This window comes from Sebastes fasciatus, chromosome 22, assembly GCF_043250625.1.
Source record: "Sebastes fasciatus isolate fSebFas1 chromosome 22, fSebFas1.pri, whole genome shotgun sequence".
Lineage (NCBI taxonomy): Eukaryota > Metazoa > Chordata > Actinopteri > Perciformes > Sebastidae > Sebastes > Sebastes fasciatus.
The window spans coordinates 13,179,489-13,194,326 of NC_133816.1; the positions used below are offsets into that span (position 1 = coordinate 13,179,489).

The 14,838-nt window shown below is 40.3% G+C and overlaps 1 protein-coding gene across 2 annotated transcripts in view; it reads right to left on the bottom strand.

Moving 5' to 3' along the window:
• The window catches only part of gal3st3 (galactose-3-O-sulfotransferase 3), a 40,405-nt gene extending 27,406 nt beyond the window's left edge, over positions 1 to 12,999 (bottom strand). The window contains exon 1 of one of the 2 annotated variants that reach the window (XM_074623834.1): positions 12,654 to 12,999. In XM_074623834.1, the coding sequence (XP_074479935.1) occupies positions 12,654 to 12,666 (13 nt within the window). In that variant the 5' untranslated portion in view covers positions 12,667 to 12,999. The remainder of the gene's footprint in view (positions 1 to 12,653) is intronic. The other variant, XM_074623835.1, reaches the window with a different exon arrangement.
• Between the last annotated feature and the right edge of the window lie 1,839 nt (positions 13,000 to 14,838).

The window sequence follows — 14,838 nt, forward strand, 5'->3', positions numbered from 1 at the left end:
TGGCAGGCTATAGATATCTTCACGTGCTAAAGCGGCGTGCATTTATTTAAAAGCATTGTACACGTGGTTGTAGTTAAGAGATTCTCCGTACATAAAGAGTTTGGATGGTGGTTTCTTAATTATGCCCCCCAAAAAACAAACATCAACAAAAAAACTAGCAAAAGTGTAAGGAATGGGTTAAACGGTGTGTTTATCGGCTGTAACATAATTGCTGCGCACGTTAACATGTCCGACTAGCGTGAAACATTAACAAGTTAGCGTTTTCAACCAACTCGTACGTTAGCTTGATTAGCAAATTCATACATTAGCTTAAACAGCAAACTCATATGTTAGCTTAATTGGCTAACGTTAGCAAGCTACAGCTGATAAATGTCATGTCTAGAAGGTAACCCCGAAGTTGCGAAACTCTTGCGAGATGGTTAAGGTTAGGATAGGTCGTTGGGCAGTGAGTCTCACAAGAGTTTTCGCAACTTGGGGGTTACCTTCTAGACACGACCCCTGACAAAATCAGCCAGCGACAGTTGTAATTTGTCCGCAAATTCGATAACCTTGCACGGCTGCTGGATTTGAACAATGTCACGAGATCACGCGCGAATCACAGGGTCACATATCACACGATAATCCATCTTGTAAGGCTTCAAGTAATGCGTTTGTGTCCAGCAAGCCAGAGCACGGACCAACCAGCGTCCTGTTAGCAGCTACGGGTGTGGTTTAGATGACTAAGCCACGCCTGTTCGCTCCAAACAACAATGGTGGCTCCTGAAGAGGTTAGCGTAAATGCTGCAATAACATCAGTTATATCAGAACCGGAGAGTATTTCTTCATTGAAAGAAGAGCAAAGAACGGCACTCAAGGCTTTTCTCAATGGGAAAGATGTTTTTGCTCTTCTCCTGACTGGCTTCGGCAAGGGTTTGATTGACAGGTGGTTTATCCAATCACCTGCCAAGTGTTTTTTGAAAGTGCCTTCCCTTTTCCAAACAGTTTCCAATGATGGCTTCTCAAATGGTTTCTGTTTGAAACCCATCTGGCGGGTCAGGTTACAAATTCGATGGTCACCAGGTAAAAATGCAAAGCCCTTTCTCTGCATTTCAAATCAATAACATATTAATTTGAAAATGACTACAAATTTCTATGCTAAATCTGACTCATCAAAGCAAAGGAGGAAGGAGCCACGAATCAAGAACAAGCCGCACATGGCGCTCCAAACACAACATGACTTCATTGTATCCTGGTCTTTTGAGGCGACTGTTTCTTATGTGATAGATTTCTCCCTGTTTGACATCAGTGTGTAGTTGTCTAGTCTTTAAAGAACCTCTTAATTTGACTAATTATAAGCTAGTGACGCCAAAACCTGGCGTTTCCTTTCAAATTGCTCAAGACCACCTAAGCAGAACAAACCACGGCTGTTTTAGGGATCAAAAATGTGATCTTCCACTACAGGAGAATCCAACACCACTGGGCCAGCTTGTTGCAGCATTATACAGAGATGCAGACAGAGAAACCCACAGAGGGAGACGGGAATATCGGGTGGAGGTGCAGCCAGACGGGGCAGGTGAGGCGGCAGTAACAGTGGTCGCCCTCCCGCCGCTGAGGGAAGCTGTGTAAGACTGTAATCAGATTTCACACACCGCTCGAGCATCTCAACCAAACACCCAGACTCCTTTGCAGTCAGTCGGCCGAATTGATACTGTAGTGTGTTTCAGGAAAAGTAAAAGAAAATGTGTTTTTGTGAGAAAGAGTGTGTGTGAGGGTATGAGCGTGTTGGGACCTGCTTTTATGTGCACATTTGTGTGTGACTGTGTGTCCATGCCTGTGTATAAGTGTATGACTGTGTATTTGTGCACGCAGTGTGTGTTTGTGTGTACATTTAGTGTGTGCCAATGTGTATATCCGTCTGCTTGCACACCTGTGTTTACTGTTTGTGTGCCATGCCTGCTTTTATTTGTGTGTATGCATGTCTGTTTTTGTGTGTCTATGCTTGTGAGGACCAAGGTGTTTGAGAATGAGGGTATTTTCGTAAGACATTTTTGCCTCTTTAATGGGTAGTTTGAGGGATAAAACTTTTTTCTTTAGGGTTAACCTTAAATTTTGCTTAGGTTAAGCTTAGCACCATTTGTGACCTGTTTGCACCAGCCACTGACAGACTTAACATACATCCTAGCAAAGAAGAAGAGCAGAGCAGAATGGCACAATCTGTGAATACGTTGGATTTAAAGATGTGACAGGCATCTGTGAAAAAACAAATACAACAATGTCTGATTGGGCAAAACACACGAGTGGTCAGATAATCAACCAGGCTGTAAATAAGACCAAAGTTAAGCCATATTTAAACGTTATTAGGAGGAAACCAGATAGTGATCGCCTTCAAAATGTCAGTTATTACCCTTCATTGATCAGGAGAACAGTATGCACATAGGCCCTGTTCAGACCTGGTGTTAACATGCGTTCTCAGTGAGCGGATCACAAGTGGACAGCTTTAAGTACAGGTCTGAACGCACTCAAGACATATTGATGACGCATTGAGATCTGATCACTCAGACCACATTCAGAGGTGGTCTGAGTGATCAGCAGTGTGTACGCGAATATGTCCTGGGCATCATTGAAGGATTGCCTACTCAACTGACGTCCCGCTGGGATCTGCTGGATCACTGCGCCCCTCATGTGAATACAGGCAGACACGAGCGCATGGAAATGGCTTCTGTGTTCTACTGTATCCTGTCGGTGCAACTGTATTTTATTAAAATATATCTTATTTATAGGCTACATATCTATAGACTATCAGACTAGGCACGCAAAGTGCATTATTATCATACTGTCGGAGATTTAGTTTAGTTTAGTTTACCTGATGTTAATAAAATGTACCCGAATTCACGAATATGTAGGATATTACTACTGACATTCATGTAATATTATGTCACATATTATCTGCATATAGAACGGGGGAGTGAGATCCGATCACAAGTGGTCACTCAAGACGCGTTCTAATGCCAGGTGTGAACATACGTACTTAAAGCTGTCCACTTGTGATCCGATCACTCAGGGCGCATGTTAATGCTAGGTGTGAACAGGGCCATAGGCTACAAGTACGGTAAATACAGAAGGTCAAAGTTGAAGCAGGAAGTCGGCCCGTAACTGTGATAAATGTTTACAACAGATATTTGGTCGGGTCTAGAAGGTAACCCGCAAATTGCGAAAACTTGCAAAAACCTACAAAAATTCTCCCAACGACCTATCCTAAACTTAACTATTGGACGTCAGTGCCTAACCTCAACCATCGTGCGAGAGTTTCTCAACTTGTGTATTACCTTACAGACATGACCCTGACAATTTAGGTAATAATTTTACAATTTGCCTCTTCAAAATAGGTTTTGTTTTGTTTGTTTCAACCTGTTTGATCATCTTCTGTCTTGCCCAAGACTCAATTGTGTGAAACAGGACTAGATTTAGGGCTAGGGAATGCATTGAGTGGCCTCACAAGTGCAGAAGAACAACCGTGTGTTTCTGAGTGTGTACCTGTGTTGTGCTCCCTGGGATCGTGCTGTTAGGACGCAGCCAGGCTCGCTGTAATGGCCTGATAACAGAGACCCTCCGGCCAGAAAACGGATTAATTAAGGGGCCAGACTGGAACCCCAAAGGGAGGGCGCCCTCTGCACCTCCCCTCCACCCAACACACACAGACACCGGTGTGAATAAATGAAGCACATGTGCACACGCATAGCCAAGCAGACCTCATAAACTCACAATCACAAACTTTCACACAGGTAAGCATGCCCCAGGAATACACACAGACACACACACTGAAAACATTCCCGTCTGCCCCGGAGGGTTTAAATCCTTCTCTAACTAACACTGGCAGGGGTTGTACGACTCCAGAGGAAACACCTTTAGCACTTAACGGAGGCTTTTACTCGCCTGCCTGGGCAGCTCAACACACTCATTAAGTTCCTCCTGTTTATTAGACCAAACATGTCGTTTCAGGGTGAGAAAGTGTGTGGGGCGAACTGAGGAAATGAATCAAAAGGAAACAGAACAAAAATCTAATTTAAATGCATGAGTCAATTGTGTTCTCGCAGCCCTTTATCATATATCACTAATATATAGTCTTTACCTTTTTTACCATTATACTGTCACCTTACCTCTGACGCAAATTTGTTTTTAACGCCACTAATTTCTTTAACGCAATCGATCTTTCGGAGGTTGAAGCGTGCTTTCTTCATATGAAACTAGAAAACCTAAGGAATCCATCGGTACCAACCATGTCACACTAGCTTGTTGCGAAGGAGGCTAAATAACACTCCAAACTTGTGCTAAATTTTGGCAAGGATAAACTGGCATGGCCATTTTCAAAGGGGTCCCTTGACCTCCGACCTCCAGATATGTGAATGAAAATGGGTTCTATGGGTACCCACGAGTCTCCCCTTTACAGACATGTCCACTTTATGATAATCACATGCAGTTTGGGGCAAGTCATAGTCAAGTCAGCACACTGACACACTGACAGCTGTTGTTGCCTGTTGGGCTGCAGTTTGCCATGTTATGATTTGAGCATATTTGTTATACTAAATGCAGTACCTGTGAGGGTTTCTGGACAATATTTATCATTGTTTTGTGTTGTTAGTTGATTTCCGATAATAAATATATACATACATTTGCATAAAGCAAGCATATTTGTCCACTCCCATGTTGATAAGAGTATTAAATACTTGACAAATCTCCCTTTAAGGGTACATTTTGAACAGATAAAAAATGCGCAATAACTTCTCATCATGCATATACTTGTCCATTTGAAATACTGCTATTTTAACTTGTTATTTTATGTCTTTGATTCTCAATTTGCTTTTAATTGTGTGATTTTCCTTTTTCTATATATACATTTTTAATGAGCATTGTTGAAGGGTGCCTGAGACCCAAGATTTTCATTGCCAACGACTGCTTCGTTGTAATTGTCGTGCATATGACGAATCGAATAAAAAAACTTGACTGTACTTGATTAAACTTTATAAGAGAGTATAAAAAAAAGAAGATTATTCAGGTATCTTACCATAAGTTATTCTGATGTGTTGCTCTTCAGGTAAAATAAACAACACAAAGGATGGATTATTGGATGAACAAATCTTATTAGCTTCGACTTTGCCCCTAAAATAAAATCAGTTTTCTGAAATCCTGAGAAAGGAAGAGTAAAAATGGATATGTCTGTATAAAAAGATTACAATGTCCAATAAAAATAGCAATGCATTTGTCAGCACTGTTCAGCCCCTGAAGGTGTCCCGTATTAATCCTTGTCCAAGTGTTTCCGCTCTCACCTTGTCGGCTATTGAATAAGAAGTAATATGATGTGTTGCAGTAAAAAGGAAGCTCAGTTTGAAGACTTGCTGCCAACAGTCATAAAGTTACAATGACAGAGTTCCTTATCATATTCTGCGCTTGTTTTTAAAAGTCAGTTGTGGCGTGCATTTGTCAGATCTTCCTTTTGAAGCCCTTCATTGAACACAAACGCTGGAAAGTGATATTCACTTTGGAGTATCAGGTGTCTAGATTATTCTGTGCCATGGATTCGATAGATAACGTATCGAATGGCTCTTTGTTGCAGATAGCCAACACAGTGTGTCCTTACTGAGTCTCAGTATGCTCTGTTAAATGTGGTGTTTCTTTGCGGTGTACGCCTTGTCTTTCTCTTCTCAGAGGGGCTTGTGTTTCCTCAGGGTTCATGGGAACAGCACCACAAGGAGGGCAACACTGGGAGGTATATACAACGCCAAACTTTTTCAATCAGATCTGTGATCAACACCAGGATACGCCAACTGTACCTGACCTTATTCCACTTCAGGTTTTGGACGAAAAACCCAAATCAGTGAAAGATTTGGAGCCAATTTTGAAACAGTAAACATAACATCGGGTGCGAGTGCACGCCAATAATTCCCTTTATCCCATTTAAAACAATAATCTTATTATGTCAACAGTTGTGTAAAAACTCTAATCTGATTATCTCAATCAGAATAATCATAAATTGATTGGCACAAATGGCAAACTTCATACTCAACGTTGTCAATCTCATTACAAGGTCCATTTAGAAGCTGTTCCAGAGCTTTCAATTATATCACATGATCTTCCTAGTTGGCCAACTTGATGTGGTATCAACACATAAGCCTAGGTTTTGTAACAGCAATAACATTGTAAGTGGTAAAATGACTGAACAAGGGATTACACATTTAGCCTTGAGTGTTTCCTACATTAATTAAGGTGATTTTTAGGCCTTTTAACGGAGTGTCAGACTTAATAGACTTTTCATTGTCCCACAATAGAAAATCAAGGTTTGTTGTTAATATTCATAACTATGTTTTCATTAGTATATAATCACCTGAAAATAAGAATCGTTGTGTTTTCGTTAGCTTAGAATGAGCCCTTCATATCTACATAGTGATCGGTCCTCTTCACGGAGTCCACCATGTTGCTCTGCCATGCTTCTACAGTAGCCCAGAACGGACAAACCAAACACTGGCTCTAGAGAAGGCCGTTCATGTTTTATGTTACCTGAAGGCCACCGTAGCTCTCTCACATGCCTGACTTTTGCTGCTCCTAAAGTAGTGTTATTACGGTAAGGATGGCCTCTGACCGAGGCGAACGGCGTTACCATGGTTTTGCACTCGGTGGCTCACGTTACCGCAGTCTTGGAAAGGGAGGAGTGAGTGGAGCGATACTCAGTTGGTTGCAATCTGCAACCACACCACTAGATGGCACCAAATTCCTACACACTGTAACTTTAATATTGCCTTAAAAAGATGGTTCAACTTAACCTCAGTCAAAACTAAGACAAAGAGTTCTCCTTATGATAAATCAAGTATCTGGTATCTATAAAGGAAACTAATAATTGTACCACATGTATGATAACACTCTTCTAGGCTTTGGTTTATTAAAACACTGAAGATCTGATAATCCCAGTCTTAAAAAATCCATCTTTGAATTTTGTCTGTTTCCCCAGACAGAAGTTTGTCCAGCCATAACAACAACAACCAAACTGAGAAGCTCTCAGTATTAATAATAAATAATGCATTTTGTGTTGTGCAGCACAGCAGGGCGATCTAGATACAGGACTTTGCTCCCATAATCGTCCTGTCCAGACCATTTTAATCCCGGGTCTGCTGGAATCTGGCCGTCGGACATCTACAAGTAGATGAAAAGCTTCGCACCAAGGGCAGCTCCCTGGAGCCGGGCCCAGACCCTGACAAAACCCTCGTCCATCTGTCTTCATCTGGCACCAGCGGCCACAGTCACAACCACAGCTAACAAGCACCTCCTTAAAAGCCTTTTTCATTTTTTTCCGAGCGCTTTAGAATGAAATTTTCACAATTTGAAAACATTTTTGAAGTCTTTGCCTCCTTGTTAACATTTAAGAACAAGGCTCGCTGATGTCTCTTATTCAGTTGGGGCTCTCTATTGGATCGAATTGACTCAATAATAAGCGACAGCAAGGGTGATGAGAGGTCATTCTCAACTTCACACTCTGCCTCTCTATATCACCTCTAATCTGAAATACAGTAGCATTTGTGCGAGTGCATGCACGAGCACGCCTGCACATCAAAATCAATTTGGTCCCGAGCCACAATGAGACGAAAATGCACCTTTGCACTAATGCATCAAAGTGGTTGAAAGTTGGCTGGTGCTCAATGTTTGTTTGTGTGTGTGTGTGCTTCTGCACTGGCCAGCATGAACCCAGCAGGGGATGAAGTGGATGGTGTGTGTGTGTGTGTGTGTGTTTGCAGGCTAGCCAGGGTCAAACCAAGAGGTTTGTTAACATGGAGTATTAATCTAGCTTGGGCTCGCATCCACACGTTGCAACACACACACATTCACTCAGTTCTCTGCGGCGAGCTGAGATGCCCGCAAGTAAATTTTTAATCACAAGCGCTCTAATCACTCAGGTCCATCTTAAACACCAGTCCCGACCTCCACTAATACACATCAAGAAGACTCACAAGTCACAAACATCGCATCCTCCTGCACCCGAAAAAAACATGTGTAGAGAAGAAGAAAAACGACAGTATTTATCTGTGCTGCTGTATGATTTGTTGTTTCTCTGCATGCAAGTTCTCATGAAAGTCTGAGCTCTGTGCTACTTTACTGTTCCTTTATTTCAAAGCTCCACTGCTGCTGCTGTTGCTGCTGCTGCTGGGTTTTCTGTTGCCTCTTTTCTACACCAAATCACCATCAGGAGGGATTTTGCCTCTTGTCATCACAAGTAAGAATGTCATCTTAGTTGATTCAGTGGGTTAAATAAAGGTCAAATAATGTATCAAGGTGAATTACTAGACTCTGATTCTACTGCAACTACAACATATTATTATATATATCAATTCTATCCCGCAAAATGTAAAAAGCAATGACTTAAGTGTTGATTTTTAAAAGCTTCTTACTTGACCTGAAGAGCTGAAACTATTAATTGACTACTTGATGAGTTGACTGACAGACAATATATTGATAGTCTATTAAATATTTAAGTCATTTCTCATAGTATGTAGTCTATACCGCAGTAGGTGCATGTTTGAATTTATTTTATTCATTTATTTATGCATATTTCTTAATTATTTTGTTTTTCAAAAATATTATTTTGTATTATTTATTTATTTTATTTGCATTTTTATTTTTATTTTTTATTTATTTTTTTAAAGCATTTTTCCCCTCCTCCCTTGTTTTTGAATACTCTGTTTTTCAATTTACAGTTACTATCTGTTATCATATGTACACATCCCTTTATTTGTTATGGTTTAGGTTGTTGCACTGTAGTAATCTTTCTTAGGGAAACGATAAAAAGCATGATTAAAAAAGAACAATTTAAGTAATTTATCTAGCAAACATTCTCTAAGTTCAGACCCTCAAATGGGAGGATTGGACCGCTGGTGGGACAGAACAAGCCATTTCACTACATCTCCTTGGGCTCTTATGATGGGCATGATTTTGTCATTTTATAAACTAAACAGTTAGTCAATTAATGGCAAGTGTAAGTGTTATATAAATAAGGGTTAATTGCAGCCCTACTGGCCTGACTAACAGCCAAAACTTGATTTAAATTTGATTTATAATGATGTGAAGCAGAGAGACGCAAGCAACCCTTACTGGCTTCTATTCTTCAAACATCCAACTTAAAGCCAACATCTGCAAACAGCCCGACAGTGACAAATGGGACAAATGGAGGAATTTATGTTATGTACCAACAGTCTTTTTGCATCTGGGGGAAGCGGTAAACAGCACTGCTTTTTTGGCTCGAGGCCCATCTTCAGGGACGCTGTGCTGTGCAGCGAGCGGCCACAGAGCTGTATGTCATAGTCTACATTGTATAAATAAACTCCTCTCTCCCAGAGCGTCGGCCTTTAAAGGGCACCCTCAGTCTAAAAAGACTCCTCTGATGAGGTTTAACACAACGATGCGGTGAATCTTAGTCAGCATGACACACTTTATCATATTGACTTTTTTTTTAAATGCTTGTGTGTGTGTGAGCTTCTATTTACAGGAGGTGTGTCACTGTTCTAACCACCACCACCCACCCCCTCCCCCCCTCCCCACCTCCATTGTTATTCCCTGCATTGCTATCCTCCAAACAGAGCACACATTCATCACTCGGTCTTGTGCCTTTCTTGCGGACATGCCAGGAGGAAAAAAAAGGAACCTTTTCAGGTCTGTGCTTGTAAATGACCTGCCGCAAAAGGGTTTATTAAGTCACCTCCCTTTCTCCTAACCTACTTCCTGAAGACACAGAGGAGGAGAAGGACAGACACAAAGGAGAGGACACAGACAGACAGACGGACAGGGACACGAGCGGGAATGGAGTACATTTGTCTTTAGTCCAGGCTCAAATACAGCTACGACTATTTTTTTTCCTGTGTAAAATGTAACAGAAGAGTTAAAAAAAGTGGTCTTCCTCGGGTCCACCCATCTGTGGTCAAAACATCATCGCGACCATGTCAAACCAAAGAATAACCGGGAATGAGATACGTCCAGCCAACGCGTTCTCATCCCAACTCGTCACATACTGAGGCTTTGCCAGACCCCCTCGGCGTCACAACGTGTTTAGGTTCAGGCAATAAAACATATAGTTAAGTTTTACAAAACAAAACAACATGGTTTGGCATTAAACTACTACGTTTGTACAGTGAAAATGACACTGAACGTTGTGAACACGGGACACGAACGAACAGCTGATGATAACGTGACACACGGGACGCCAACAGCTGGATGAAAGCCTTTGTGTTTGCAGGAAACACATTTGAGAAGCTGAAACTTTAAACTTAATTTAATTCAGTCCAAAGGGGCTTATTGGCATGGGAAACTCACATTTACATTACCAAATTAACTGTGAACTAAATACAAAAATCTGGTTCTCTCTCTATGTCCCATGGCGGAGAGGACGTCGTGTTGCTCAGGCTCTATCTATTCGGCGATGCCTAGAAGCTGCTTGACATCTCCTGGATCCATCTCTTCATATATGTTTCACATTACATGTATCATTTTTATTTTGTCATATGGATTCTCTATGTTGCTACTCACACACATCTATTTCACGTCCGTCTGTCCTGGAAGAGGGATCTCTCCTCTGTTGCTCTTCCTGAGGTTTTTTTCCATTTTTTTCCCGTGTTAAAAGGCTTTTTTTGAGTTAAGTTTTTCCTTATCCGACGAGAGGGTCGTACTGTAAAGGACAGAGGGGGTCGTATCCTGCACAGACTGTAAAGCCCCCCGAGGGAAATTTGTGATATTGGGCTTTACAAATACAATTGATATGCTTTGATATGAATTGCTTTGTTTTTGTTTGTTTGATAAATGTCTCATCAATCAATAATGGCATATTTTGTGTTGTCTGTGTGAGCTGGAAGAAGGAACCCATCCTCTGTTGCTCTTCCTGGCATTAAAGGATTTGTTTTGGGGGGGGAAGTTTCTCTTTATCCAAACTGAGTGTCGAAAGATATTCTGGATGCAGATGAAATTGTGATTTTTTGAGCTATATATAAATCAAACTGACTTGATTGTTGTGCAAAAATGTTCTGTCAATTGTCAAATCATTTGCCTTATTATGTCAGCATCGATGCAGGTTTCATCAAAACACTGTTTTTTGCAGCATCTTCATTATCAATGACTTCCTGCTCATCTGCTGCAACTACAAACCTGTATGACATATTGACAAAATATCTAATTGATGCTGTAACACCCCATATACACTGTAAACAATTGCTGTTAATTTACAGCAGGATTTCAACAGTATTAACCTGTTATTGCTAAAAACAGTGTTTTACTGTTAATACAAAAGAAAACCTGTTAAATTACGCTCATAGGTCATTTTTTAACTGAACTATAATGCATTCTTAAAAAACAGCACTTTACTGCTGATCAACTGTCTGAAGTATCATCAGCAACAGTTTCATTATTAGTATTTTTTTTAATTCTGGGACCTGATCTGCACATGTGAGGCTTGTACATTGTACATGATTGTAAAATCAGTGAATTAGCTCTGTTCTTCACTCACATGTTGTTCTGGTTTGCATTCTGTACTCAGCTATAGACAGACATTTTTGGGAAAAGTGTCAACAAGTCTATTATAGCCTTTTTCCTAACAAGTGCCTTTAATTCTATTTAGTGTGACTATTCCTATGTCTGTTACCTGCTAAGTCTATTCATCTAGGCAAAAAAATAATGTTTATTAAAATGTATGTAAATAATACAACCTAAATAGTGCATTAAAACAAATCAGTAAGTAAAAGAAAGGTGAAAACCAGCTGTATAATGTATCTTTAAACAGTAAATTAACTGTAAAATATGGTGAAATTAATTAAAAAAACAACTGTATTTTGCATTAACATACAAAGCTGTAAATTTCAGCAACAGTATAATAATGTTAATTTTACAATAACATAAAGGCAACCCTGCTGCCAGTTCTTTACTGTTATTTTCCTGGGGAATTCTTAACAGTGTACACATATAGACTGCAGATGGAAACAACTTCAGGCAACTTGCACCCAACACTAAAAACCAATCAAATCTGAGTAATGGAAAATATTGAGCACACATGCAACAATTGGTGCCACTACACATCCAGATATAAATAGTTTGTCATTAATTGTTGCAGACCTCCTCCTCTTCCTCCTCCTCCTCCTCCTCCTCTGGCTGCACATTCATTCATTCTGATAATCTGGTGCATGCAGGTTAATCTCTGCGTGCAGTTTAATTAATTTTGCCTGGTATATATAGGTGTTCACACACTCCTAATCTGACTGAACAGGGCGAAATCAATCATCCCAGACAAGCCTCAAGGAGACGATCACGATAAACACCCCTCCTCCCCTCCTCCTCCTCCTCCTCCTCATCATGATCCTCAACACACACATACATACTAACGCTTGTAACAGGACATAAACAACACAAGAGGTCTCACACAGCCAAATGTGGGCCAGATATCAGATTAGATTTTTGGGGAGAATGAAATCACTCCATTCATCTCCAAATGGCACACATGTCATCCATTCATCCAGAAATCCCTTTTTTAACCAACATAAACGCCTCTAAATGATTTTCTATTTCTAACACCACATCAGACATGTTTACTTCTTACTATAGGGATTAAAAGGCGCCATGTATAGGACAGCGATGCTGATATATGACACAATGGGAACCCACCTTTGTCATCTCGGAGCTGTGATGTGATGTGATGATGTGACGGTCGTATAGCGGTGATTTCTATTTCTCTTTCTCCCACTGACTGGCTCCGTGCTCCGGCCAGCCGGCTGACTGACTGCCCTCCTCCTCTTCCTCCTCTTCCTCTTCTTCCTCTTCTTCTTCTTTATTTTTTAGGAAAGCCTCCTCCTCCTCTCCTACAGTTGGCTCCTCTCCTTCATCATGTTCTCTCTGTTTGGTGATGTGTTCAGGTGTCGCAGGCAGCAGATCTGCTGTCTGTCATCAGAGGCGACTCCTCTCCTCTCTTCTCCTCGTGCAACAAAACGGGAGACTGTAGCCTTCCCCTCTCTCTCTCTCTCTCTCTCTCTCTCTCTCTCTCTCTCTCTCTCCATTCAGCCAATGCGCGCACGTTTGTGCCTGTGATGCAGGGATGAGTGCTGCAAGCACATATGATGGTCCTCTCTCTCACACACACACACACACAGCAGCACATAACTGTGCCTATAATATACTTCTATAATATTTAGATGGGAGTGACTCTTTGGTAGACACGGTACTAAGGGTGTAAAAAAAAAAACATTTTTTTTTTTTTACAGTTTTTCTAAAGAAATTTTACATTCTTTGTCTGTATTTCAAAATGAGAGAAAGAAATGTAAAAATTACAATAATTAACTTTTTATTAAAAAGTGTCATGTGTCTTCTTTTTTAAAATTGCTCAAAGGCTGCAGGATTTATGGGCCTTACATCAGGTTATGCATCTTTGTTTGGACCTTGGATGCAAATAAATACCCACCAGTGTGAGGATCACTACATGAGGTAGTATGTTTGGTTTATGTTGCCACAATTTAAGACTTTTCTTACCTCAATTTGTGTTGCATTGTTGTTACACACCCATCTGCTGTTCAAGCAACTCCTTTGCCTTGTGAAACGTTCATTCAGGAGACAGAAAAAGATGCTTTTTAAAAGACAAAAAAACATTTTTTTAACAGAAAAAATCAGTATAAATGGAATACATTAAATATCTTTGAATGCTAATTTCAACAAAACTAACCGTAAAAATAAAGAATTCTTTACATGTAAAAGTAGAAAGATTTTCTGTAATTTTACAAAAAATATGTTTGTTATACCGATATATCACTGTCAAAAAACATAAAAATACTGTTATTAATCTATTTAAAAGTGTATAATTGCTTCTATATTGCTACATTGGTTTATAGATTTAAAGGTTTTATTGTTAAATAAGTGCATTTCATGTTATAAAAACTGTTTAAGTTAAATTTAAAAAAAGTTATTAACTATGCTTTACGCTCCCTTACATTTATATGAGACGGTGTAGCCTCTCTCTCTCTCCATCCAGCCAATGCGCGCACGTTTGTGCCTGTGATGCAGGGATGAGTCTTGCAAGCACATAGATGGTCCTCTCTCTCTCAGACACACACACACACACACACAGCAGCACATTAACGTGCATGGACATCCAATCCAATCCAATCCAAATTTATTTATAAAGCACATTTAAAAACAACAAAAGTTGACCAAAGTGCTGTACAATTATACATAAAAACATAAAAACAACACAATAAAACACTAAGACCAACTTAAAACCAACAGGACATTAAAATAATAAGAGCGTTAAGACCAATAGGAAAGGAAAAAAACATGCGGATACTCACATAATTGTGCCTATAATATACTTCTATAATATTTACCTGGGAGGGACTCTTTGGTGTGTTCTCCAGTGATATGCTTATTCCAGCCCCTTCTCATTTCCATGGCGTAAAATACCTACACTTTGTCTAATGGTACGTGTCCACAGCCTCCGTGCTTTCCACGCTCCACATTCATTGTCTATGTAAGCAGCCGCGCAATGCATTCTGGTAGCGTGGCGTCGCAATTCGAGAAGCGGAGCGTCCTTATTTGCATAAAGTTGAGGTCTAGTCTACTTTATGCAAATCACGGGCGTCCGGCGCGACTCGCCACCTCTCGAAACTCCCGAGAATCTTTTAAAATAAACGCTGTTGATCCAAAATGAAGACAGATTCAGCAACTGCATGGATTTCAGAAACGCATTTTGGAGAACTATTTTTGTAATATAAGAGAAGAAAGTTTCCAAACGAGCCTCCATACTGTTTCCGGTTTGAAAGCTGGGAGCAGCGGAGGGAAAGCGTTCATCCAATCAGGAGC